Raw genomic sequence first — 26,379 nt, 5'->3', positions numbered from 1 at the left:
GTTTGAAGCCAAGTTGTAACTTTTCAAGGAATATTTGCACCTTAAAAACAGAAATGAACTTACAGAATAAATCACTGAAAAAAGAGAAAAAGAGTTTTACTGATAACAGCTGGCAATATTTAGCAATGTCATCTGCAGAGAACCAGATTTTTCAGCCAGTCAATAATGAATATTAAAGCAACCCGGGAACTTCAAAATCCTGCTGTTCCTGTCTGCACTGCTGATGACAGCAGACAGCTAAACAGAGCTGCAAATAACTTAGAAGAACGCATCGCAACACTGACTCCTTTCATAGCCTTGCATCGCCTCCAGCTCCCACTTGTTAATGTGCTTACAGCAACCACTCTCCTCACAGGGCTGCCACAGGCAACCACACTTCAGCAAACCAGGTCCAAAAATACTCTAATAAAGCTAATTGACTAAATATTGATTGAATTATTTTCTCAACTTCACACCTGAAACCTCAGACTGTGAGTAGTAATCCTATTTACCAGCTCCAAGAGAGGTATCAAGTCCTAAAGCTTAACAGCCTCCCACACATCTTCAGCACACCATGCTAGTAGGGATTTTTGTCAGAAATAAATTGTCTGAAAATTCCCCCTGGAAGAGGATGTCACACATAAGGAGATGGCAAGTGCTGCCAGGCGAAGGTGCACGTGTGTGACAGAGCCCATGTGTCCCAGCCGCTCGCGCCCTGCCCAGCCCCAGCCACTGCATGAGGTCAGAGCTCTGTCCCGAGCTCATTGAGTTCTCTTCTCAGACTCCCAATTTACAGCACTTTGGAGCAGGCCAAGAGCCCAGCCAAGGTCAAACTGAAAGCAAGCCACCACTAAGTCCAGCAGGCAGGTTGAGCCTGCAATGTTTACCGCTTTCTGTGATACCTGGTAGAATTTTAAAACCAGGGTCCTACAATGAGATTGTAGGCAGCAGTCCTCTCTCAACAGTCTGTCCAGCATAATGCAGAGACAGGAAAACAGTGCTCTCCAAAACAGGCAAGTGCAAAATCACAAGCTTTACAAATAAAGACACTTCTAAAAACAATTACAGTGGATGCATCTCCTTAGGAGGAAAATCCCTGCTGCTACTGCCAAGAAGTTTTCTACAAACTGCAGCGCCAAGGCTTGGCTGTTCTTCAAATTCTTGCCCTTTTCATCACAGCCAACTTTCCTTGTTAGCGCTTCTCTGGTGTAGCACTCTTTTTGCAGACAAAAGCCTCTTGCACCAGCCCACCAGAAGTTACCGTGCCCAACAGCCTATTTTCAAAATGCCCTTCCTGCAGCTTCCACACAGGGAAATGTTTAATTTCCAGGAGCTGTCATCTAAAGCCTGTCATTTGATTCCTTTAAATTTGCCAGATTGAGGAGTTCTGTAAACAGATGGATTAAGCAACTTAGATTTTTTAAAAATTTCAAATACTGCACTATGATTTATATACTTATTGCCATGGGAAAATCTCAACAAAACCCCTTATTTTCAAAGAAAAACACCATTTCTTCACTAGGTTAAATGTATTCAGCATTTCCAAAAATGGGACAACAATTTTCGTGTCTGAAGAGGGGTTCATCTCATATAAAGCTAAAAATTTTTATGCGCAATTCCACTCTGAAAAACCATTTCATACAAAGACAACAGCTTTGACAAGAATCAGATCTGTCCTTGTGTAAAATCAAGGAAATACATCCCAGTTTTCCAACACTGTTTGTTTCTCTCAGGACAATGAACTATTTTGCATTCATCTGTCTTGAATGGTTCAGGTAGACCTCTGCAACCCCATGGGGTTACACATATGACACTGCAGTGCTGCTTTTGACAAGTCAGGTTTCAGAATTCCTCCACTTTACTTCTAGTGTCTATATTCAGAGAATAAAAGGTGTTGTAAAATACTAAACTCCCAAGTTCAGGATCTAGAATATACACATTAATTAGTCACTTATTTTTAAATTTAGGTCCTTTAAATTTTAGGCAGGATCATTATCTGAAAACTATACTCTTCATATAAAAATTGTAACTGCATATTATATTTAGGTGTTGTATAAAACATACAAAAAAAATTCCATCTCCCTCAGAATTCAAGCTGTTTGCCAGCAGGATGTGTCTGGGTGCTGCATGTACCAACAAGATCTGCAGCTGCCATTCCCTGTCCCAGGGGTTTTGCCTGCCTGCCTGGACTAAAAAAAAAATGTTTCAAAGACAGTATGTTCTTGAAAGATTCATTAAAAAAAGAATCAGCAGCCAGAGAGCAGAAACCCCTGTCATGCACTTGCTAAGGAGGGGCCCAAGGCAGGTCTGGCACCGTGCAGTGGGCAGGATGTGCATCCCTGGAGCTGTGGCCTACAGCTTGGTGGGTGTGAATACCCAGGTGAGAGGCAACTGGGATGAGTGTGATGAATTAGAAGGCTGGAAAAAATTCATGGCAAACCAGGGTGCATGTGGAATACACCTAAAACCTTCATCTGTGTTGCTGCCATACAATAAAGCATGGCATGAACTGGTACTTTAATCTTTCTGGCCATTGGAGCAGGTGTAGCAGCTACCTTAATTTTCTTGCTTATATCTGTACCTAACATAATACTTTGCCTTTATTTTTCTCTTTGTACAAGGCAAAGATTAATTCACAGATATATGCAAGATGTGATCCAAGCCCGCAGGTAAGTCAGCGGGCTCTGCATTAGCAGTGCAAAAGCTAAAAGTGGAAGGTGTATTTATTGATTCTTAAATCACTTATGAAACTATTTCATCTGTTTGTGAAATGTGAAAGTATCATCCGTTGTTCTTTCCAAATTGTGTTGAATCGTGACTGCTTTGCACTGAACAATGGGCTATGCTAGCTTCACTTTCACTAGGTATGTCTGACTTTGCCTGTTCCTATACAGGCAAAGTCCAGAAACTGCGTACCAGTAATCACATAAACTGGAAAGTAAAGAGGGAAGCTAAAATTGTGTAGCATTTAAAAAAACCATGAAAATAAAAAATCAATCAAAAAACCAGAACACCACCGGCACCAAAACCAGCCAACCATGTGAATAAACACCCACCTCAAAAAAGGAAAAGGTCTAAAAAGCAACTTGGAAAGGATAATTGAGTCTCATGTGAAAGAGAGACTTCAAGAATCTCGAGGACAGAAGGAAAGAAACAGGAGGGGGTGGAAAGGCAACAGAACTCACTGTGCACAAATGCCTGAAACTAAGACACTCAACACTGGAAACAAAAGCACCTCTCCCTCCCCAAATACAGGTAGCCCAAGACCTTCACTGAGCAGCACAACTTCCCCTGGGGAATCATCCCATTTTGAAAACCCACCTTCATCCCAGCTGCAGCTGCTGGCCCACTGGGGTCCACAGCCTGGATGTGGCAGGGTTTGCTCCCCCGCACCACAAAACCCCAGCCCACGGCATCGCCAACGATCTGGAAAGAGGAAAGGACATGATCACTTTCAAGCAGCTCCATGAAATTCTAGGGGGCAACTTCTAAATGGTCGAAGACGTAATTTCAACATTTCTATGCTTCCAACACATAGTAGAGTACAGGCTGCTGTGTCACTCATGGGAAAGGCTCTATCCAAATGATTCTTCTTGCTTTTAGTGAACTTCTTTTGTTGAACTAGGAGGCTGTAAAAGCAATGCTTCCAATGACTAGGTTCAAAAATGTCTTTAAAGAAAGGCTCTAATAATGTATGTCAGTCGAATTTTCTGTCCCATCATATAGAAAGACCCTGGTAGAAAGCTTCAGTTTGGGTAGGTGATCCACTCCTGCAGAGCAGGAGCACCAAGTCTGGATGAGTTTGTATAATACAAATGTTACTGTCTTTATGTAATTCTACACCCCTTTTAAGTCAGCAGTATCACACTGGCATAAAGACAAGATAAACAAATGCCAAATCAGACCTGAAATTTGTGGAAGTACTGATCATGATGTTTGGGATTTTAAAGTACAAACCTCAGCAAATGCAAATAAGCTCTAATTATCCCATCAGAAAATGTCTGTTTGGATTGCCCTATGCATATAACATGCAGAAAATAAAGAAAAATACTGAAGACATACCGTAAAAGTTTTTCTAACATATGGGGCTCCGGGCATCAAGAGCTCATCAGCAGTCACAGGTCTCTTTAATACTGTGGAGGTACAGAAATGAATATTTAATGAAAACATTCCTCTGGAGTTTCCCCTAATAAATAAGATACAGTGTCAGTATACCTCTTTTTTGGCCCCACTTCCCATTCATGCTTTCAGTTCTTGCAGACTTGCTTGAAATTAGTAAGAGAACCAAGGAAAAGCCTGCAGAATAACTCCAAGTATAAATGATGAGATCTTTGGAAAATTGGGGCATTTAGCCAACAGACTTTGTTGCCTGCAATCAAAATCCCCTAAACACTATCACAAAAATCAGAAGTGGCTTTTCCTGCATCCAGTGTTGAAACAAGTGACCAACCTTCCTGGCATGGAGCAGCTTTCCTTCCCAGGTTACTGTGTACTTGTTGGGTGCTCTCTGCGATTTCATCTGAGTCGGGTTTGAATCGCAGAATTAAGTAGCAAGAAAATCCTGGTCAGGTGAGTAATTATCTCAAGACATTTCTGCAGCTGTAGGCACAGACCTATAACTCCCATCTTATCCAGGGACAGACTAGGTAACCTACAGGTGTCTGGGATTTTAAATGAAAGGAAATACCAGTAAGCTTCTGCAGGTCCCTATTGCCTTCCTATATAATGGCATAATTTTCCTCTGAACAAAGTAAATCTAAAGTTCTGCCAAAGCAAAACAATACCATCCTGTGTATCATTTTTTATCTTTCCATAAATGCTTCACGATACAGAGGACAACATAAAGATATATGCTGTTCACCCTATTTGCCTGCTTCACCCTTAAAATTATGTCTGTTTTTCTTTTAGTGGTAAATAATTTTGACAATGTCTGTCTTTTCAGTCACAGGTGGGAGACAAAATTTCTCACAGATGGTATTTGAAGACATTCTTGAGTTTCTTTATGACATTCATGGGAACAGGGAGAATTCTAGCAGACAAACCAATACCTTTTTTTTACTTTCCCATGCATTTTGACAAACTGTCATTTAGCCAGTGTTACACTTCGCAGAGCCTGTCTGGTCAATGTTAGAAAACTGAACGATTGTGCTCATTTGACAAGTCAGAATCAGGTAAATCATCCATGCAGGGCTCCCTTATGTGCCTCCCTTCATTATACCTCCTGAAATTTTTTTTTGTTTGATGATTGTTTTTCTACATGATTGGTCAAGTCATGACCTGGGTGTTTTTTAAGTGCTTGCCTGCAAGAGAGCTTGTCTGACAATAAATACACCTCTGCCTTTTGTTTATTAGCATGTAGTTCAGCAACAGCTCAGGGTCTGGATAGCAGGAAGCTATTTGTGAACAAAGTCTCTTTATAGTCATCAGAGGATTAAGAATTCCTCATAACATTTACATCTGACAGCCTTATGTTAACCTATGTGAACTGACATGTGGATCTGTACTTCGGCTCTGGGAGAAATAACCCTACATTGCCAGTAACTGTATATTTCTTAAAAATCAGTTTATAAGCCCATTGCTGTCTTCTTTCAAATATGAGTCTGTTAAAGCTATTCAGAGTTTGAGAACCAGTCCTAAGGGAAAATTTCTTCTAAAAAATTTATGCAAGAGCAACATCAGCCTATTGTTTTTCTTCCAGTGTTGTGTAATCAGCTGCATTAAAATAAACTTGTTCTCACTACTCATGGGCTGACACTTCATATACAATCAGAACCATAAATGAACAGAATAGTTGGCATACTTCAGATAACAGACACATTTATGGATAGCACATGAATGCTGTTTTATCTGTCCCAGAAAATTTTCCAGGATGTAATTAATGTACTGGGGACAAACAGCTCCCCATACAAAAGCTACCAGAGCATTTCTGGAATGTATACCTGAGAGATATTCTGCCAAAACATGATACTGTATACCCTCTATACAGGGGCAAGCCCCCTGCATAAAGGTGTGAGCATATTGGAAGGTGGTGCTGAACACCCAACAACAACACATTCCGAGGATGCGATGGCCACTAGAACTGACAGCATTTCCCAGGCTGCTGGAGAGGGTTATGGCTTCTGAGCATATAATCCTACTGAGTCCTTCCAATTATTTTAGTTCAGAGCTTCATACTGAATTCCCAGCAAAGCTTAAGCAGAGGGAAGGAAATGTGCTAACAGGAGAGAGAAGGAAAATATCCTTCCCTTTCTGATGGCCACTCTGCACAGCAGGAATGATACGCACTTTAGTTCACTCATCTCTGAAGTAAATGGTCAATGTTTTGAACAGCATTCACCTAGTGCTTGAGGCACTCTCTTGTAATCACTTCAAATGCCAGCATCCTTCTGAAAGCAAAGATTACACATATCCATTTAAGCCTTACCCCAGTGAACAGTACTCCCCACACTACTGGCAGAGACCTTGTGAATTTGAAATAACAAGGAACTCAAAGGGCAGCAGGGGCTCTGTTTGATATTCAGGGCTGTTTCTGAGGGAAACAGAGAGGCTGAAACAATATCTATCTTGGTCTGTTTTTCCCTTTCCAGATGTACAGTAAGAAACAATTTTAAGCGAACTGTGGAAGAATGGGTGTGTTTAACCTTCCGGCATGGGATAGGAAATCCTTTCAAAAGGAAAATAAGCTTCAACGCTACTTCTACCTTCTGAACAGACCAGTGTAAGACTTAAAACAAATGAAAATGTTCGAATGGTCTCTAACAGGCTGAAACAATGCTGCCTCAGGTTTTTTTAGAGGCTACTGTTTTCTGAGAGGTGTTATTTCATGGCAGCTCAAGTGGTCACTGCATAGTTAAACTCACCTCTGACTTGCACCTAAGGAATGTCTCTAGGAGGAGATTTGAACCAGTTCAGAGCTTGGCAGTGAAGAGGCAAATCTAGGCCTCTGACTGCATGTCCTCCTAAGAGATAAACTGCAGCTCAAACCACAATTATGGACTTGATGCAGAGATTACTGGAGGCAGAAATCTGGCTTGTGTTCAACAGGACTTCAGGCAAGTAATTCCCTCTGACCTACAAAACCTGTGACACTGTGAATTTTTAGTATATTCTTGGAAACATAAGCTTAGGTGTGATGATTGGCATTCTTCACATAGCCTTCTCCCAAAGAGATGTCCACACTCTGGCTGCTGTGCATCATAAGCCATGCTGGTGCTCACCAGATTTGGGGTTGCAGAGCACGGGGGGGCTGCTGCTGAGCGTTGGGCTACTGCTGAAGTACCCGCTGCTGCCACAGCTACTCATGCTGCTCCTCCGCACTGCCGACACAATCTTTATCTCCTTCGTGGGACTCACTACAAGCAGAGAGAAAACAAAGAGAGAAGGGGAGCTCGTACCAGTTATTAAGCCATTTCCCTGTTTCTTTTTAGAAAAGCATCAACTTTTGCTTGTCATGCTTTCACTGACAACACTGGGAATGGGTTAGTGTGTCCTACACTGTTAGCAGAGTCACTGCATGAGAGTAATACTGTCACTAACAGGATGGCTGAACTGCTCCCACTGCAGTGTTTTCTAAGAGGCATTTTAATATAGGGAACTAGGTTTTTCCAGTTTTCCTTTCCCTTCTTTCAGTTCTTACTAGATATTGCTGTACACAAATTCTGCAGGGTCCCTTCCCCTCACTTTTAATCTTCTCGAAAATTTCACATAGAATGTATGACAAATTACTTTGAGTTTGGTCAACTTAACCAGTTCGGTTTGAACATGGACACCAAATTTTGATCAGCATCTGAAATGCCCTTGATACAGATACACCCCAGGGAGATATAGGTTTGGTAAACTGAGTGAATGGACAATCCCTATGAACAGGGACACATAATACTCAGCCCTGCATTTTTTTCTAACATTGAAACCCCTTGTCCAAAACCAATTTTTTAATATTCCACAGAGTCACTCTACATACAGCAGTATAATTAATGAATCACCTGAGAGAAAACTGGTGTGTTTCCTGTTGTCATGGTTCTGTTTGCGCAGGCAAAATGGGCTGTCATGGCTTTCTGGCATCAAGCGAGATTTCTCAGTGAGGAGCTCCATTAATCGCCGCCGCCGGCGGAAATTCATTCTGCACTGGTAGAGCAAACTGCTGTCCATAAAATGGTGCTTGTTGGACACTAGGAAAAGAAATGGATAGAACGTCTGTGCCTGGTAGGCACAGAAAGAAATCCAAGCCTACCTATGTGCAACCTGTGCACTACAGACCTTGCTGTAAGGAAGCAAAGCTCAGAGCTCTCCTCTTCCCCTGTGCAGATTCAGAAAGAGGAGGAAGGTGGTCAGCTTCACATGGGTGGCTTTACATGGGTGTATACTTTACACATGTGAAGTATACACCCTTTATAGCAACAGTAACAAAGTAGGAATTGTAGTGGCAAATGCTGCAAAGAATCTTTTACACCACTTTGATTAATGACATGCACTTTTTATTGCCAAGTGGAAATAGAAGTATTCACCTCTCCATGACAGGTTGCATAATGGTCCACCTCCATGCATGCTTCTTCTGTATGCTGCCTGCTGCTGCTGCTCACTACAGACCAGACTTAGCTCCTTATGTCCAGTTTTGTGTAAATTCATCAGTCTAGATCAGCCCCGGGAGCTCTGTCCAACTACCTTATTCAGAGCTACAGGGCAGGAAAGAATCAAGACCTGTGTATTTCCTCTGTCTTGTTCACCACAGATACCATGTCCCTGACATTTCCTGCAGGCCACTTCCCTCCTTCGCACGGATACACAAGGTTTGGGAACAGGCACCTGGCCAAAAATAATTTCTTACATAATGAACAAAAATCTTAATCACAACCTGTTTTGACACTGAGAACAAATCCCAGGCTGCTGGTGTCAGAGTAGGAGCGCCAAACCTACCCCCAGAGTGCAACATCACTGTAATGTCTGCGTGTTTGCTGCCACCGATGCTGCGTCTTAACAGCGATGAAAAACGCAGTAGTTGGATGGAGCTCTGTGCCAGGTCCTGAAAGTGCTCTGACTCCTGCAGGTCCTGATTGCAGGAAAGCCTTCTGGAGTACTCTCTGCATCACTACTGCAGCATCTAAAATAGCTGCAGTAGGTGTTTGGCAGCATTCTTCTCCATTTTCACCCAGCTTCTGTGATCACGTTCCACAGAAATAATTTCCCACAGTTGACCTTTTCAATGAAGAATCCAAATTCTGGATTTTCCTAGTTTATAAATTACATTTCTTGCAATACTCACTCGTAAGAACTGGTGGGCTATAGATATTTATGTGTAAAGTATAAACAACAACACAGGCATGCACTGAGGTCAGTCAAATCTAGGATTACATGACTCAGTCACTCAGCCTCCTACTGCAGACACAGAGCTTTTGCTCTGCCCAACATACGGGTTCCAAAAACCAGCAGAGTCCAAGGTGATACGCAAGGCCCAGAGCCTGGAGCCCTGCTGGCCTGCTTTCCTTTCATTCTCATCCCCAACCCAGTCTTTCTTGCTCTCATCCCTTCTTAACACCTCCTTGTGTCTCAGGTTATTCTTCATGGACCCCACAGAACTACACTACACATTACAACCTTGCAAAATAGGCTGTATTTACACGTAAACTGCCAGTAAGCCATCTGATGTTTGTGAGCTGAAGAAATAACCTCAAAGAGGAAAAAGCTGTCACCTTCTCCAGGTATGTCAAGTCACTCAGACAATAAAGATGCCAGTCCTAGATATGATCCTCAAGGCACCATCTTCTATGTGGATGCAGAAACTGCCTTATGAGGTCAGACCATCTTGAAAAGAAGCATGTCCCTTGCCAGCCTGGGCCACTGTAAGAGAGGCCACTGTCTGTACAAATGGACTTCTGCCTCTGGGACACAAGGAATAATCAAGACACAGGATTTCTCTGAACTGCACATGCTTGTGCCCAAGCTGCCACACAGGCCGTCTGCCCCAGAGTCACGCGGCGCAGGCTGTAAGGCATCCCTTAGATTGCCTGGTTCTGTCAAAAAGATGGAAAACATGGAAAAGATGGAAAAGTGGCAAAAGCCACTTAGCTTTTGTCTGCTTCATTTTGTTGCTGAATCTACTGTGTCCTCAGGGATGCAAAATGGCTTTGTTAAGTCCAATTTAGCATTGCAAGTTAACTCGTTACTGTGTTCTGACACGTTACTTAGTGCAGGTACACACTGCTGCTGTGCTCCCCGTTATGGATACGTATCATATGCACTACTATTAAACAACACTTACTAACAGTCACTATTTTTGAAGAATGGAAGTAGAGGAGGAGAGATTTGGAGATTTGCCTACATCCCCCAAAGGATTTGCTACCAGAGGCAGAGTTAGTACGTAGGTGTTCACAGCTACCAGTTTCATTTTAAGATCACTGACATAATAAGTAAAAGTAGCAATATCTATCAATATCTTACCACATTATTAGAATAACCTAATTTAAAGACAATTTTTTTTTTAATTTGAGGCCATCTCAAACTCAGTCTGAAAAAGGCAAGCTCTACTTATTCAGCACTACTGTGATTCATAATCTTAAATCAAAGAGGGCTCCACAAATGCTCCCTTGGAAAGAGAACTGCTGTGGACAACCATTCAGTGTAAGAAATACCAGTATGGTTTCTGAGTCAAGTTAAATATTATGACACCACAGTTTTTAACTAAAATTATTCTGTTGTTTGTGTTATTAACTGAAGTGCTCTGACAGTACTCAGAAATTACGATAATCAGAGACAAACACACACTCATGCTGCAGACATTGTCAAGCACTCTGAAATTCGGGAATTACTGACCGTGAAACTAGATAATGTAAACATTTTTATGCCAAGATACTAAACATATTTTAGAATAACAATACTTGTTTTGACTGAAATATTGTCTTATTTATATACTTAAAGCAGCAAAGCTTAGGTTTTCCATTGAGGTCATTAATCTCTGCTGTAACTACTTCAGTCCATAGAAAGGTAAATTTTTATACAATAAATGAGTGCAACTGGAAAAGCTAAGTCCAATGACTGTGTGTCGGAGAATATTTGTATATGATTTACACAACAAAGAGTTTGCAGCCAAAATGCTTATGACATGCAGCATCAGTATAGAATTTGGCGTGCTCCTTGACTTTCATATTTTTTGAGAGTTGGATGGATCCTCATTTCTAAGGATAGTTCACATATCATGTGCTTGTAGCATCATGTAATTTTTTACATATTTAAAAAGAAGTTAAAAATATAAATAGGAGTAGAATAGCTCAGACTGTCTCCTTATGCATACATCATCAAATAAAATCTCTAGCCAAAATTAATTCTGTGCCTCATGAGGCTCCTTTTTTTTTTTTTTAAATCATCTGACTTATTCGTGATTTGTGATTAAATGTCCAGGCTGTGACTCAGCCTAAGGATGAGTGTATCTGGAAAGGTGTGGAAAAGGGGATTTCCAGACCACGGATCAGAAGGAAGAGGTTGAGGAGGGGGAGGCAGATGTGGAAGCTGGCTGCCTCTGAAAGCTCTCCTCAGGTGCAGTGGCTGACTTTCAGCAAGAACCAGGAGAATCTACACATGCCCTTGTCCTCGGTAAATCCCAACTATGTGAATGCCGGATGCAGGGCACACACAGAAGGTTGGGTTTGTTGCGCTGGAAGCTGCTGGCTGTGAGGTACAGGTGCAGTCACGGGTGCTCAGCTCAACTGCTTTAGCAGCTCACATTTTGCTGCAAGCAGCAGAGGAAAGTAGGAGTGAAAAGCTTTTCCAAACCGATGGCAGAATGCTGAGAGGGTTGCACAGATTTGCCCAGGAGCGGTTTCTTTAAAGGTAATTTAGAGGTTGTTACCTCTGGGTGTTGACTCAGAGGCAGTAGCAGATAAACTTGCGGCAGCTCACAAGGCTCTTGCTCCAGGTATCTGTACCTCTCATGGAAGCTGCTGCTCTAGATAGGGATTGACATTACTACTCCTCAATTAGTTCACTGCTCTTCACAGTGCAGCATAGAAAGCAAACTGGCATCCATTTCACTTTAACAGTCAAGCCATGGCTGACGAGCATCAGGACCTGTATTTGTACATTATGAGGGCAATGCAAAGAGCAAGGTGGGGTGAATTCATGTTTCTCGTTCCAATTTAATTCATGGCTGTTCAGGTGGCAACATGTTTGTGTTACAATGTGCACCTTATGCAACAGAAAGAAATGTACCGAACAGAGTAAAGTAAAAATATGGTGACTGGCAACCTCCAAAACCATAAAAGCACACAAGAGCATTTATGGTCCTGGAAGGAAAGGCACCAACGCTAACATATACTCATCGATGTCAATCTTTGGAGGTACGGTCACAACCCACCAGTCTAACCTCCCACATACACAGGCCACAAAATTTCTCCCAGAAACAAAGTTTAACAACTATCTTTTAATCTTACAAAAAAGTTAGTTTACTTACACTTTAAAGCATTTATTGACCACTTCACTCTTCCCTTTACAAGCTATTCAAGCCTTCAGTCATTTGCCCTGCCAGACAATAAAGATTTAACTCAAAGCTGAATTTGCTTAACTTTAGCTGCTAATCCCTGGATGTTGTCACACCTTCATTAGAAAGTTACGTACAATCTGGTCAAAAATCTTTGCAAAGAAGTCTGTGAAGAGATGAAGCCAACTCTCAAACGTATCTTTTATCACCTGAATAAATACTACCCCCTAAATTCTGACCTTTTTTTAGCCTTCCTTGAATCCTCTTCAGAATTTCTTTATCTTTCCTAAAAACCCACTTATCTGAACTGCATGCCCAAAATTACAACCTCATTCCCCTTTTCGTACTGGCTGTTTTTCTTTTTGTACATATCAGGCTCACAGTTACTACTGCACTGTACTGCACAAATAGAATAAAATAGAAATAATTTGTGCCCCGCACACCTTCCTTTCCCTGCACAGCACTGCTCCACAGCAACGAGTGGAGCCTGTATTCTCAGTTCCTAGACGTATTGCCTTGTAGTTATACCATTAGCTATACAAAACCCCCATCTCTTTTGGGGTAATGACCATTTAATTGATAGAGTTCAATTATTTGTTTACTGCCTCATCAATCCCTAGAGTTTGCAAATTTCATTGGCAAGGGTTTTAGCTGGTCATTCACTATTTATGTTACTGTTAAGATGAAAAAAATCAGAATATTTATTTTGGATTTTCTCTCTTTGGGAGCACTTAATATTGCAGCTTTGGTGCTTCCTGTGCCTGGCTGCTTCACAGTTTCTGTTCAGATACATAAAATATAAATAGTAACATCCATGCAAATCTTCTTTCGGCTTCTGATTCTGACATAAAATCCCAGGATCTGCATGGAGCTCAAACAGCCTTTTCCACTTTTTCAAAGAGGATGATGCACAGCAGAGACAGAAATATTAGCTCTACACTGATTTCATAGAACTGAGGAAGCTTTAGAAAGTACAAAAGCCTATTTTAATAAATGGTATGACTCATGCCTGAAAAATCAGGCCATTTTCATAACTGGCTTTTCCCCCAAATCCCTCCCACCACTTCAATTTCCCATTATTTTTAGCGCTGATAATCTGTGTACATCTCCACCGCGGCGATTAATGCTTTCTACCAGCTGAGAGCTGCAGTCCCCAGTAGGACACATCCAGTGAGGCACTCCAGCTGCTCTGCACGTCCCCAGAAACAATGCTGTCACCAAGCAAGCTTGTGGCTGGAGCCAGGGAACAGCTGTTCCATGTTGAGGGAGGAGGAGGAAGGAGATCAAAGTTCCACCAGGAGCCAGATGAGCAGCTTTTCTCAAGAGAGCAGAGGACACATTGAAGTGTATGCTTGTTTGTTTGTGTGAGAGGGTGCTTGTACTAGGGTTAAGAGGAAGAGGTTATAAAACATGAGCAGAGTGTATGGATTTTTCAGTGTGGGTATGTCATATCTTTCTCCACTTAAAGACAAAAGCAGCACTGAACTCTTTCCAGCAGTGCACAACACATTTCCAAGCCTTCCACTGCACAAGGCAGCAGCCGAGTCTATTCAAAAGTATACTTTATCTTTTAATGAGGTAGTTTCCTCTATTAAAATGATGTGAAATGCAATCGGAAGTTGTAGAAGATCATTCCAGACCTTCACTATTACTGGCTGCAATAGTCTGTGCCCTCATATAGCAAGTCACAGATGACCATACCAGTTCTGACCTCTGGAGTAGCAGGATATTACCCCAAAAGAGCTGACGTCACGCCAAGAATAAACGCAGGATGATGAAACATACACTGACAGGCTGCAGGGGCCGGCAGGGGCTGGGGGATTATCTGAAGGAGAACACAGCTGGAGCTGCTTCCACCTGCACCCAAAGTGTGCCCAGGGAAGGGTCTGGCTCTCATTCCATGACATTTTGCTTTCTTGCTCCCCTCTCCAAAGCAGAACCAGTGTTTAACAGGGAAGGAAACAAATCAACACATAAAATACTGGTTCCTTAAAAAAATGCCTCTCTCTATGGATAGCACACAGCTTGATGAGCTAGCCTCCTCTGTGCCTCAGGCCTTTGGCCAGCCCAGTTTTGGTGCCCTGCCAGAGAAACAGTGGAAGTGTGTGTCCACTTTGGCTTTCACAGAGCAGTGGGGAGTCCGTGGACTTGGCAAACACCAACAGCTGCTGAGACCCGCGCAGGGCGGCTGCGCAGCTTTCGGCCAGTCCTCACCCCATGCTGCCCATCTCTGCCACACGACCCAGCCACTCCCGTGCTGCCCCTCATCCACTCCTGCCTTGCACCGACACACGTGTGGCTGGAGGAGGGTAACTGGCACTTTATTCAGCACTGGACAATGCTTTTCCCACTCCTCTCAAAGCCTTCCTGTTTTTCTGCTAATCTGGCACTGCAATGCATTTTAATAATGGCACCTATTCAGATGAGTTTCCTTTTACACATTGATGAATTCCACCTGCTTGGATCTCCCACAAATCCAGGGAGAGAGACTACAGATGTTTAGTGAGCACAGGGCCCTGGATCTTGGGTCTTGCATTCCCTGCACTGTGTAAACACAACACTTGCATTTCCACCTTTTATGAATGTTTATATGCTATGCAGACTGTAGATAAGCCCACCTGTGCATGTATTCAGCCATCACGTTAAACTCTCAGCAGTGCAGCTCTACCAAATTGTATTTTTTTCTTATTTGGATTACAAGGAATTCACTTTGAACAGACTGTGGGTCTAAGCTTGAACTTCTCCTGCTTCCACTGATCCCCTCCTATAAAACTGCAAGGCAGATTCTGGCCCTGAAATACAAAATCCAGAGAGCTGTTCCAGCTCATCCTACTAAGGGTGAAGTCAGCAAGTATGTCCAGAAATAAACAGGTCCTGGAACTGTAAGTAGGTCCAGAAAAATAAAGCTGTGCTATAACTACAGCTCTCTGAGCTATAAATAGGGAGGGCTTTCTGAGCTATATCAATGAACTGTAGTATATTCATGTAGTCCAAAAAAGGTCTAGACAACTTTTATACTGTCTTTAAAGCATCAGGATTACAGTAGAAAACTGTCAAAAGTTCCTTGGGAACTGAAATTCAGAGTATCCTGTTCTTATTAAAGTGGTATGTTCTGATCAGTGCATTAACATGTTATTTCTCCTGCCTTAAAATAGGTATGCAGATAAGTGTTTCTATATACATTTTGTCTTTCCAGCCAGTTTGCCATCTATTTGCAGTCTATTTTCAAACACACATTACTTACTCTAGCATGAAAAGCCAGTGTTGAATCACACACATTTCAGCAGTCTTTTTGGTCTGTATATGAGGATTTATCATCTTTAATTTAGTAAGTTTACAGAACATAGCCAACTGCTTTTCTTTGCTTCCAAATAAAGTATGGAAAGTACAGTCTGTGGCAAGGGAAGCAGAAGATGAAAAGGCCCATCTGGGTATCTCTTTTTTTTTGTTGCAAACCCATTTTGTTGAAACCCATTCTCTGTCAGAAAAATAGAATTCAATAGTTAATATGAAAAGAATTTTTCATATGTTATTTACATAAAGCATAGAGTATGTGGCTCTTTCAAAAACCAAATCCATTCCTGCTGTAGATAAAGACAACCGCAAGAAGAGCACAATGAGAAGCTGACAGACCAAGGAGCTGGGAGTTTATACAACTACATACAAAGTTCTTATTCTTTGACTTCTTACAAGGGCAAAATCATGAAAAATATGCAAAGTGGTCTCCAGATTTAGCATAAGCAGCTGAATTACCATGGGTGAGGTTGCTGCCCCTGCGGATGGAAACTGCCAGGGAAGAGCTGCCACACAAACAACTGAGTGCTTCTGCCTGGGGAAACAGGGGAAACAGGACTTAACAATAAAAACAAAATTGTATTGCAGGACATCACAGACTAACTGAAGGCTTGTGTTTTACTGATAAATATACATCATCTGTAAAAATGTGATGTTTTATAGTTTTTAGCAAAATGAAAGCTTGGAAATATCCAAGGGCTGATGTGATTCAGGTTTCAGATCAACTAGAAAAATTGTTTTAAAAAATATATGTGTTAATTTTGGAGGAGAAAGCCTATGATCAGTTAAGTCAAGGATTTACGGTATGCTTCAATGATACTTGTAAATGCTATCTGGAGTTGATATTTCCAAGAAAGGGGTTCCAAAGAGAAATCTTGATTTAAGGAAGTGTATATTTAACATACATGGCAAGTTTTCACTTTTTAAGTGAATCATAATCAGCTAATCTTAAGCAGTTGGACATCTAAGGTAAATATAGCAGCACATACTTCATTATTCACAGCAATTTTAGAAGAGAAGGAAAGCTTTTCAACAAAAGCAAGAGAAATAATGCTTTGTAAGATATTTAATCAACTCCCACAATTATAACAAACTTTCAATTGCATCATGTGTCTTGATACTTAAAACTAAATGCACTGATCATCTTCACAAAGGAAATTCTGCTGTATAAATGTACAGAGTCTTTGCAAAGAATAGGGAAAATTAAAATAGATATAAGACTTTCCTGCAGAGACACAGCACATGTCAACATTTACTGTTCTCACTAAGTCACTACGAAGTGTTTGTTTTCATCTCTGAAAGTAATTTGCACAGTGGAGTTTGCTGATAAAAGATTAACTCTTGAAAGCAGGTAAGCACCTGCTTCTGTGCTAAACCACCAGAACATGTGTCCACCCTGAACACACCAGGTCTGACCAAGTGCAATTATGTCAACAAAAGTTTTTAAAGTTGAAAGGTATTTTAAAGGAGGGTGGAGGCCAAAGATACTAATATCATGATGCCTAAGGCATCTTACCACCTATTTATTACCATCATAAAATCCTAGTGCTGACAAAATCATAAAATTGTTTAGGTTGGAAAAGACCTCTAAGATCCTGAAGCTCAACCATTAACCTGACACTGCCAAGTTCACCACTAACCCATGTCCTTAAGTGTCACATCTACACATCTTTTAAATACTTCTAGGGATGGTGACTCCACCACTTCCCTGGGCAGCCTGTTCCAATTCTAGACAACCCTTTCTGTGAAGAAATTTTTCATAATATCCAACCTAAACTTGCCCTGGTGCAACCTGAGGCCTTTTCCTCTTGCCCTGTCAATTGCTACCTGAGAGAAGAGACCAACGCCCACCTGGCTACAGTCTCCTTTCAGGGAGCTGTACAGAGCGATAAGGTCTCTCCTGAGCCTCCTTTTCCCCAGACCAAACACCCCCAGCTCCCTCAGCTGCTCCTCATCAGACTGGTGTTCCAGACCCTTCCCCAGCTCCGTTGCCCTTCTCTGGACTCGCTCCAGCCCCTCAGTGTCTCTGATGTACAGAGGGGCCCAGAACTGGACACAGGATCTGAGATGCGGCCTCACCAGTGCCAAGTACAGGGGGACAATCCCTGCCCTGGTCCTGCTGGCCACAATTTCTGATACAGGCCAGGATGCCATTGGCCTTCTTGGCCACCTGGGCACACACTGGATCATGTTCAGCTGCTGTCAACCAGCACCCCCAGCTCCTTTTCCAATGGGCAGCTTTCCAACCACTCATCTCCAAGCCTGGAGCATTGGATGGGGTTCCTTGCATGGGGCTGTTATGACTCGAGTGCAGGACGCAGCACTTCCCTTGTCGAACCTCATACCACTGGCCCTGGCCCATCAATCCAGACTGTCCAGATCCCTCTATAGAGCCCTCCTACCTTCCAGAAGATCAACACTCCCAATCAACTTCTTGTCATCTGCAACATCACCTTTTCTGCCCTTGATCCCTTGAAAAAGATCTCCTTAATAAAGATAATTAAGAGGACTAGCCCCAGTAATGAGCCTTGGCCCCAATACCAAGCCCTGGGGAATACTCCAGGCCTGGCCATCCAGCCAGCTCTTACCTAGTGAAGAGTGCACCCATCCACACCACGGGAATACAGTTTCTGCAGGAGAATGCCACGGGAAACAGTATCAAAGGCTTCACTGGTCTAGGCAGACCAGGTGTTTCAAAGAAAGTGCTAGCCTGTCATCTCCAAAAGAGACTCTTCCACCCCTCAGTCATTCAGGAAACCAAAACCTTTTGAGAACTCACCACGCCTATTCTGCTGCTGGTCTGAGCCTGGGAATCTGGATCCCAACCCCCTGGAATAGAGTGCACAGCCACGCAAAACGCTTCGTGCTGAACTGTGCTGTGGTCACTGCTCAGGGAAGGTGCTGGGGGGATGCCAGGGAAGAAATTACACCAAGCACATGAACTTGAAGGTCCAAGCAGCTTGGGAAACCACAGCAACAAAAGAGACAGAATGTTATCTGGCATGAGGAGTTCTGCTGCTCAGACCCCCATTTTTTGCAGGCTCAATGGTACACACTGTATCGTCTGTGGTACAAAGCAATCCCTGTGTGTTTACATTCTACAGTATATTGAAAAGTATTCATAAATGTGCTAAGGTTTGGTTGCTGCCATGAAGGAAATGCAAATATTCATCTTGCAAGTTGTAGATGCTATCCTAAGACAGCACTGGTTTCTCTTAACAGTATTAACCAGATTTTAAAATTTAAACTATTTATTACTGGAGATCCCAGACTTTAAAAATTTCTGCAAGGCAGGCAGATGTTTCTCCATCCCTCAAGCTTCCATACCCAATGAGTCCTTGGAGGAGGACAGGAAGGCTCTGCCTATCATATCAGCAGCACTCTGCTGCTGTGGCGCATGCAGCTGCAAGGTAAGTTCTGCAGCAAGGGCCATAAACAAGTATGAGCCAAAAATAACTCCATAAAGAGCTCTGTGAATACCCTCTTTCATCCTTGAACACCTCAGTATCTCTGTTTTCCAGACTGAGAAAGGGCTGACTATGTGTGGATGCTCCCATTGTCCTCTGTCTGCCCCCAGCCCATCTTCTTCTCCTGCTGCATGTGAATTTTGACCACAGCAGCTAATCTGCCCCACCATGTCCATTTGAAGAAGAACTAAGAAAGATCCAGTCTCCTGGATCTTTTATCTATTAATATTTCCAAGCTGTACATACCTCACCATATTAGAAACGGGCTTTTCTACAGCTGAGAAATGTGTTCTGTACACCTTTTGTCCCTGCCTTTAGTGTATGTGCATCACCAAATTTATAATTCTTCCCACAATCTTTATTCCTATATTCTGGATGAAGGCCATCAGTGCTCACAAACGCCAAGTAACTACTGGCAACTACAATCCCAACACATGCCTTCAAGAAATGTACAATGTTTATTCCATATTACATGGGGGTACCAATTCAAAGAAAAGGAAATCTGGGTCCTATTTGTGAAAATGGTGGTTTGTGGGTTATGATTTCACAGAATCACAGAATATTCTGAGTTGGAAAGGACCCACAAGGATCATTGAGTCCAACTCTTAAGTGAATGGCCCATATGGGGATCAAACCCACAACTTTGCATTATTAGCACCAGGCTCCAACCAGTGGAGATAATCTCAGTGATTTGTGTGGGCCAGTGAGATTTTGGCAAGAAGCAATTCAGCGCTTAAGTACATTTCATCATTTCATGCACAGCAGGGGAAATGTGTGTAGTTACATATGTCTAAAGAGATCAGGAAGATTATTTTAAAACTGAGAATTTGATGCTTTTACAACGTTTATACAACTCCTCTTAAACCACTGTTTTCCTTTTCAAAATTAGCATCGGTGTTTGTTTCCTGTGTGAAACCTGGCTTGTGTCTGACCAATTAAAGTGAAGAAAAATGTGTCAGGAAGCCATTTTGAATACAGTGCCTCAGCTGCAGAATAGAGCTTCTCTGAGTAATTGAAATGAAAGTCAGTATTAGTAAAAATGAATTGCATAATTTGGTTGTGGCTGGAAAATTACTACTGAGATTGGCAACTTGATGCAACAGTTTCTATTACTTTCCATGGCATTAGGTGGGGTAATAAATACTTCGTAAGAACAATACAGCAAGCTTTATTTCATTCTGTATTGTGGATATCAAACAATACTGCAAGGAAAAGATTGCCTTTAGAACAGGAAATGTTTTATTCTCCACTCCTGTTCAGTGGAGTTTTTCTGCTGGTTCTTGCCAACAAGGATGCCAATTAGTGTCAAGTAACATTTTGGTACTGCTGATGAGAGACAAAACAAAGGAAGCACAGTATGGTGAAATGAATTTACAGTACTAAGACACAGAAAAATATCTTTCTTTAGTTTTTTAATTGGATCTAGAACTCGGTAAGATGAGTGGGAGGGTGCCAGGGAGAGAATACCACTCCTACCATTTTACAGTTTATATCCCTAATTTTGTATTGGAAGTTCTCATTTAGAGCTCCCTTCTTAGAGGAAGCCAGCATTACATGAACCTTCAAAGTTCAGATCATATCCAGTTGCTAAGATGAAACCCAAACCAGCTCTGTGTTAATTCTGCTAGTACTTACATCAACATACCTAACACTATCTAGACAAATTATTGCAGTGAAAGGGATGAGATCTCCTTTCACACACTGAAAGTGGGCACAAAGCATGTTCACTCATAAAAGATAAATCTCAAGCACATCATTCAGTTTTACTTTACTTCCAGCTTCCCCATCAAGTCCTTGTGAAATCCCCACTCAGTTACTTTTGTTTTAATAAAAACTGGGTGAGGAAGAGGACTGTGCCTTGCAGCAATGGCCTGGTATTGACAAGTGAGAAGACCACTTCCTCAGCAATCAACCAGTTCCCAGAACCCTGTCTTTACTTCACGAGTTTCAAATCTCTCTCCAAGAAGGTGCTTTTCACATGCTCTTGACTACAGGAGCAGGACGGGCAAGGGACACATCTGCAGAATGGCCAGGGCTACCAGTAGAGGAGCAGGGCCACTGCTCCTCACTCTGAAACCTGGCCCCCTGAAACCTGGCTTCACAGGGACAAAATTACTTCCCTGAAAACATGGTCTGCTGAGTATTTGCCTCACTTAATGAAACAATGGTTGATCTGCAAGAAAAGCCACATCCTGACTTTCTTAGCTCTGCAAAGATTTCAGTAACTAAGAAAACCCAGCTTTGTACCAAATGTTAAGTCCTGACTTTATTTCCTCTGCAAAAACATCTGTATCAGCATAAATCTCACTTTTTCTTTTTCTTTTTCTTTTTTTTTTCTTTTTTTTTTTTTTTTTTTTGGGTAAGGAAAGTTTACCACATATGTAATATATGGAAAATGCTCAGTAAAAATAGGAATGAAATCATTGCTGCTGTAAAGAGGAGGGGTGGCATACCTTTCCTGTCCATCAAGCTCTGAGCAGTTGGCACCCTATAAATCATAGGAAGCACAGGAGTAATTATAGAACTGGAAGCTGATCACTGTAAACATTCAGAAGTAGCTCCTAGTAATTGCAAGTTAATGTGAACATGATTAGAACCATGACAGAACTGTGCAGGTCACTTACATGCCCATTTTTCTCAATTCATTAAAACTAGGTTTTCTCATGAAGAAACAAGCTACCTAGTCAATCTAGCACCTTGTATACTAACAGCCTGCTGATATCATCAATTTGCTCTCTGTCAGAATTAGGGTTGATGTAACAACACTCGGACCGCCAGGATCTGGTTACTTTCCCATTGTGCATTAAGTAATGTAGGCAACAGCTTCTGCCATTCTGTTGTTATCTCCTGGCACCCCTTCATTGCCCCCAGAGGCACTGCCACTCCTATGGTGGGAAATGCCTGCTCACAGAAGGGCAACGTGCACTGAGAACAGATGATGACAACATGTAAAATGGGGTTTAGTACCAGGGATGTTCATTTCTTCACCCTTGGGGCAGCAGAGAGAGAAAACTCTGTCTCCTCCACCCTTAACAGAAGGAGCTTCTTGGTGAAGGTGGATCTGCCAGACACATTATACTGGACCATGAACAAATATTTGATTCCTGCCTGAAAGAAGTTATACCACCAGGACAAATACAGTAACACTTCAACCAAAAGTGACATCCTCTTTCTTGCCCAAACATACTCTAACAACTCTGCTACATGCCCAAGAGGGAAAGTTGCTTGTCTGGCATCAGACTATGCTCTGTTCTGTCTACAAATAGGGAGATACAGAGAACCTGAAATTTTTATCCTGCATACAGAATTTAGCTTATTTATGTCTCTAATCCCTGTTTGATCCTTAAAAAGCTATTTACCTCAATTACACACATTGCAGATAGCAAGTTCTACAACGTAATTACTTCAAGCATAGGAGCACTGATTTTCATCCATATCCTTAAGTTTTTATTAAACAGTTTCAAATTCCATCCATATCTTGCATTTGAGGAAGCATTTTCAGAACTAATACAATGAGCTTTTGAAAAAGCCACCCTTTTACTAAATACAGTTACTTAGAATCCTATCTGAAACTATTTAGAACATAAACATACCATGATCAGGAAGACAATGGCCCGTCCACGTGATTTGAGCTAAAAAAAGTGCTACAGTAAGTGTAGCTTTTACTACTTGGCAGTAGATTGCTCACCATGCTGTATAATCCCATGCTCCAAAAGTCTGCGGCCGAGCTGCTCCGCTTCGCTCCGTGTGGTGGCCTCTCCTTCCTGGATCAGCCAGTCAATGAATTCCGATGCTACAAAGGTCCGCTCGTACTTGACTCCTTCCTCTTCCCTGGCTTGCAGAAGGGTATTTTCAGAACTCATCAGCCTGGTATGGTGGAGGGGAAAATCAGTAGGGAAAATGGTTCTTCAGAAAAGCAATTGCAAATCTATACTGGCAAATCTCATTGATATTAAGCAAACGTCTATGAAGCTTTCACTCACTTACTAAATCTTTCCTCAAGCTATCAATCTACTTAGGAAGTGAATTATAACTGCTTAGTCAATAAATTTAGGCTTTATATCCCTGTATGAAGTTAATGCTTTCTTGTTTTTTTCCCTAAAAGAAAATAAGATTTTTAGATTTTGCATTTCCCCTATTTAGTGTTTTACATTCTTTAAAAGTTACTGTATAATCAACTTTGAAAAAAAAATTAGCCTAAAAGCACCAGAAGGTGACTAATGTGTTTGAAGCTTCCTAATTAATATTTACAGTTAGCAGGACTATGCCCTGAAGTCATTTAGCTGACTTTGAAAATTCTCTCCATAAGCTCTAAAACAGCTGCAGAAAAATTCAAGAGGAGGACAAAAGGTAGTTTTGCAGTTTGGGGGCTGATAAATATTGTGCATCCAACATTTGGAGATGCAGCTGCAGTCAGTGAGTTGCACATGAACGTGAACACATTTTAACATCTGAGGCTCACAGTTCTCTGTGCCTCAGCTGGCTCTGTGTAACACCAGTCAGAGGAACATCATGAGATGTCCCTAAACCTCCTAGCAATTGGCATGTGAGTAGCTGAAGGATACTAATAAAATTCTTCTCTATTCAAGATATCTATGCAAATAGCACAGTATTTTAAAAAATAATGAAAAAGCCTCAATATTTTGTTAATGCAAAAGTCAGTTTGGAAGTTAGAAAGAGAAGGCAGTTTGAAAGAAGAAATGAGAATAATTTTTTTTTAATGCAGAATTCCACTTCTTTGGGGGGGAGACTGAGCACCACAGCATCCTTATTAGCCTTATTTTTTTCATAACTATTTTATTTATTATAGGCTAATAATAGGACTAGTGGTAAGACTTTCAGAGTAACAGTTCAAGAATGGAAAGGTTATTTTTTCCATGTAAGATTAACAGGTCCCCTCCCTTCACCAACTATTTTGAAATTAAGGGCACATATGAACTACAACAGGCATATTCTGGAAGTGCTTCATCTTTGCCCTTGTGATAAAGGAATTGAAATTCACGTAAATCCATATATAAGCCATCTGCTTCTTAACCTGACAGCATGTCCAGAGATTATGGAATATAACTTCACTTCCTTTGGGAAGCATCAGAAAAATCTGTGCCATAGGGACACAGAGAGAAGTTTAATTTGAAATTACAGTGAACAGGTTTAACAGGGTCCAGCCTCTGTTATTTCATCCAAAAGATTTCTTCTCTTGACTTTAATGAGCACTAACCTGAGGCCTGAACCTACTAGATCTGACCATCAGGTAGCAGATCATCAAACCAGGCAAAGGCTGCTCAGCCACAGCTTCATGTCAGTGGTAGCACAATGAACTGCTCATTTAGATGGTGTGTCATTGCCAGCACCTCTGAGCTGACTAAGAACTGAGAAAGTCAAAATTAGCTGAAGTCAGGGATTAGGTCAAAAGCAAGAGTATGAGCCACAGGGGACAACGTATTGACTCCAAAACTCTTGCAGACTTTATTCTTTCTTAATAGTTTAATTTACAAGCATCTCGTCTCACAGCATTTTGTCCCACACTAACCACATCTAATATAGACCGACCATGCTCCAAGGGACTATCTTTAAATGTGTCTTGTTCACCAGGCTTTTTACGCCTCAGAAAAAAAATGCAAACCCAAAGCTTGTGTCTTGTTGTACCATCTGCTGCATGGTTACCCAGAACTGGTTACCCAGGCTCTGCAGGCACCAAATAAAAAAATCCTTAGGATTACATTAATTGTTCTTTGATGAGTCTATAATTAGTTGACCAGCTCATTGAAATCGCAGATAGAAAGGTCCTTGAAAAGGCAATGCTAACTGTTAGACTTTTACAGAGACACAAAAGAAATCTGGAAAAATATCAAGTGGAAAAACACTCAGTTTGACATTTCACACCCTTCTGCATAAGCCCAGAATAGCACTGCAAAGGATTCGGACTTGTGAACAAACAGACACGACAAATTGCCAGTTTAAGAGGCCCAGACACAGCAGTCCATCGACTTACATCACTCACTGAAGTAAATCACTGTAACTCCATGGCTGTCAACAAAACTGTACCAATTTACATCAATCAAAAACCCAGTCTTTCATTAGCTAGAACTGGAAACTGCCTCTTATTCTTATATCTTCTCCTTGTTTCAAAAAAACATGAGGCTATTAATATCAAAACATATTATTTGTTAAAACTGGTGTTATCCTGCATTAAAGGAATGTATTTAGCCAAAGAGTGAAATTCAAACTCCTTTTCAAAGAAATCTTTAACATTGTTTTTATCAAAGTAATTGCACCAGAGGATAAATGCAACTTAACCACTGATGAGTTAAACTGGAAGTGATTCCAAGAATGCAGTCTCCAAATTATCTGAAAGATTTCCTGAAATTAAAACCATAAATCTGCACTTCTTTCACTGTGAAATCTGGTTCAAAAATCTCAGTTGATATCAGCATCATGAAATGACTTATAGCTCCTAAACACAACTGCACCAGAAACAACAATCTTGTGTGCCCTGACCAAACTCTACTGAGAATTGCAAACATCATAAAAATAGGATGCCTGCACAACGTGATTTTTTTTTCAAAGCTATGAAAGGTCTGTGCTGGATTTATATAAGATTTGCAGGCAGAGTTTTGTTGAACAGGAAACATGTTTATCTCATTCAATCTTTCTGGTCAGTCCTGTAGAGCTTGAAAGCAGATACCAATCTTAGATCTTATAAACTATTCAACAGTTTCAGACAAGACTGTAGGAAATCCAGTAGTTTTAATCTCTAGGTATAAACCTGAACCTCAAAGCATGATCACAGAAAAGATTACCGAAGTTTGCAATGATGTGCAGGCAGTCTGAACTGAATGATGATTTTCAGTGCAAATGAAGGGAGAATGCAATCAGAGACTGATTTGAAATCTTCTAATCCCACAGGTACAGCCACCAAAGATGCCCACAGTGGGTGAAGGGGGTAATGCCACAAGAAAGGAGAGTTCAGGTTACAAGGACCTTTATGGTCATGCAGAAGAGAGACAGGAAAGGGAGCTCCTCAGCAGAGGGACAGTCCTAATGGTCCCATGGCCCAGGGCAGAGAACATGGCATTTACCCAAAACAGCTGTCTGAATGCAAGAAACCTGCCTAAGACATCCATGCCTCTTCCCATGTAACAACCTGCTGATCCTCCTGAAATATTTTGTTCA

At 41.5% G+C, this 26,379-nt stretch overlaps 1 protein-coding gene across 2 annotated transcripts in view; it reads right to left on the bottom strand.

Moving 5' to 3' along the window:
• DEPTOR (DEP domain containing MTOR interacting protein) overlaps positions 1 to 26,379 on the bottom strand; it is a 79,965-nt gene that overhangs the window by 21,827 nt on the left and 31,759 nt on the right. For both annotated transcript variants that reach the window (XR_007199925.1, XM_048286539.1), the window contains exons 5-9: positions 22,895 to 23,073; positions 7,962 to 8,147; positions 7,197 to 7,331; positions 4,042 to 4,112; positions 3,301 to 3,405 (exon numbers count right to left, since the gene is read on the bottom strand). Coding sequence is in view for 1 of the 2 variants with exons in the window: in XM_048286539.1 (XP_048142496.1) it covers positions 3,301 to 3,405; positions 4,042 to 4,112; positions 7,197 to 7,331; positions 7,962 to 8,147; positions 22,895 to 23,073 (676 nt within the window). In the remaining variant the exon portion in view is untranslated. The remainder of the gene's footprint in view (positions 1 to 3,300; positions 3,406 to 4,041; positions 4,113 to 7,196; positions 7,332 to 7,961; positions 8,148 to 22,894; positions 23,074 to 26,379) is intronic.

Source organism: Corvus hawaiiensis, chromosome 26 (genome assembly GCF_020740725.1).
Source record: "Corvus hawaiiensis isolate bCorHaw1 chromosome 26, bCorHaw1.pri.cur, whole genome shotgun sequence".
Classification (NCBI taxonomy): domain Eukaryota; kingdom Metazoa; phylum Chordata; class Aves; order Passeriformes; family Corvidae; genus Corvus; species Corvus hawaiiensis.
Note: the sequence above shows the minus strand (reverse complement) of the source record. Positions and strands in the feature narration are given on the sequence as shown.